Below are 2,208 nucleotides of genomic sequence, written 5' to 3' on the forward strand. Positions count from 1 at the left end.
TTCTGTTGTACAGTAAAGGTGAAAAATAGATGAAAGATAAAGAAAGAAGTTCGGACAGTTTCACTATTAATACTACAAAATAAATTTCTTTACTTAAGTAAATTTTGCTTACTTATCTTAAGAGAGTAAAAAAGCAGAAAACAACGAGCAATTATTTATTGTGACATCTAATGTACTAGATGTCACATTATTTATTATGATTAGTATACTTGGACTAGAGGCTATCTGCGAACTTCTAGTTTCTTCGGGACCCTTCTGAATACAAATATTATCATTTTCAATATTTTGTACTTTAATGTGTGATTATAAACTTTGTTCCCCAGTCTTTTGTCCTCCTTGGCAAAATGGATCCCAATCGGACCCTGTATAGTCGCGTAGTCTAGATCTATGGTAGATACTGGAACGAAGACACGAGTTATGAGCTGTCTAATCGGAGCACTTGGAAATTTTAGTCTCGTTGCTCTCTTTATTACAACAATGTTTTGTAAAAGTCGGCAGGCGATCGTTACATCCAATATTTAGACTCGTACATACGGAAGAAGAAAAAATGAAGAGGATCGTTGGATAGAATTCTCTTAGATAGGAAAATTCGTTCACTGTATATGTTTAAAACATGAATTTAACTGATATAATTAGTTTTCAGGGAATAGAACTCCATTTACATATACAGTATACATTTATCAAACTACATTTGATTTCTTAATGTATGCAGAATATTTTGTTTTTATCTCTCATAATCTAATCTTACTAAACAAAATATCTAATAAATTAAACTTTGAGCACGATGATATCAACACAATAGAATAAACCCACTATTAAATCGTTGTTATAATTCTGTTTATTTAAGTATGGAAGTACCAAAAGAATGGACATTAAAAAATTCATTATATTCACTACTTATTGCAGTAATTCTTATCTATCTCATTCGTTGGCTATTAAGAAAACATAAAAATTATCCTCCCGGTCCTATTGGATTGCCAATTGTTGGATACTTACCGTTTTTAAGTAAAGATGCTCATGAAAAATTATGTAAACTACAGAAAATATACGGAGGAATATTCGGGTGAGTTCCTATAATTATTGTACGTTTACCTTTTTAAAAAACATTTAGACATGTTTATTTTCTTTTAGTTTCTATTTAGGTAGTAAATATACGGTTGTTCTAAATGATTATTCTTCCGTGAAAGAAGGTTTAAATAATCCAAATCTTTTCTCTCGACCCCCAAATTTACCACTCGACGTTTTAAATGAATTTGATTCGACCAAAAGTAAGTTAATTAATAAACTGCGTATTTTTTCTGTTACTCGAATAATTTTTAAGCGGGTGAAACGTTTTTATAGCTGGATTCGGTGGTAAGTATTGGATAGAGCAACGTCGGTTCATGTTACACGTATTACGTGATCTCGGATTCGGCAAAAACAAAATGGAGGGATATATTACGGTAAGAGATATATAGTAAATGTAAATTTTATTTCTTAAGAAATTGCTAACTGTGTAAATATCCAGGAAGAACTATCACACTTTATCAACGAGTTGAAAGCTTTAAACGGCAAACCTTGTATAGCGAAAGAATTGACGATTCCGAGTGTATCCAATGTAATTTGTTNTATATATACCTTTTTCATTAGGTATGTTTACCCGTTTTTATTAGTTGATTGAAGTAATTATTAAGTAGCTTATTAATTAGCAAAGTGAGAAGATTTTATTACATAATTCTAGATTCGAATTCGATCAAAATTTTGGTAATAGATTTCGCTTATTGTAATTACTTTGGGGATCAGCTGTAATGATAATTACTGATTGATAACATTTTAATACTGTTGTTGTATTCACCGCACTACAGTTAATTTCATTGAACTTCCTAAACACTTCTTACTCTTCTTCCTTAAAGAAATTTATATGTAAAATATATTATTAAACTTAAATTTGTTATTGTACTACTTAAAATTATAATTAACTAATATTTATTAAAATTCATTAATTGTTATTACTCTGATATAAATAAACACTACTTTTTGATAATTCAAATTTAAAACAATTATTGTGTAAAAAGAAAACTTATTTTTCCTGATAGAAAAATCATGTTTTTTCAACATCGTTCTTGTTACATTTTCGTTTGATTTCGGCAGCATTAAGAAAATACCAAATTGAGATGTTTTTAAGCAAAAAAAAATAGCTTTAATGAGTGTTAAACACGACTAAATCAG

General features: G+C 29.0%; 1 protein-coding gene across 1 annotated transcript; it reads left to right on the plus strand.

The window, feature by feature from the left end:
- Window positions 1-397: 397 nt before the first annotated feature.
- On the plus strand, window positions 398-1,629 carry LOC111617445 (cytochrome P450 18a1-like; the record flags this gene model as incomplete). Its single annotated transcript, XM_023358735.1, has 4 exons — window positions 398-1,063; window positions 1,132-1,268; window positions 1,342-1,442; window positions 1,508-1,629. Coding segments are annotated over exons 1-4 (575 nt in total), but the record flags the coding sequence as incomplete, so codon positions are not given.
- Between the last annotated feature and the right edge of the window lie 579 nt (window positions 1,630-2,208).

The sequence above is a fragment of the Centruroides sculpturatus genome, unplaced genomic scaffold (genome assembly GCF_000671375.1).
Source record: "Centruroides sculpturatus isolate CEXI.00-Female unplaced genomic scaffold, Cexi_2.0 scaffold6192, whole genome shotgun sequence".
NCBI classification, from domain to species: Eukaryota; Metazoa; Arthropoda; class Arachnida; order Scorpiones; family Buthidae; genus Centruroides; species Centruroides sculpturatus.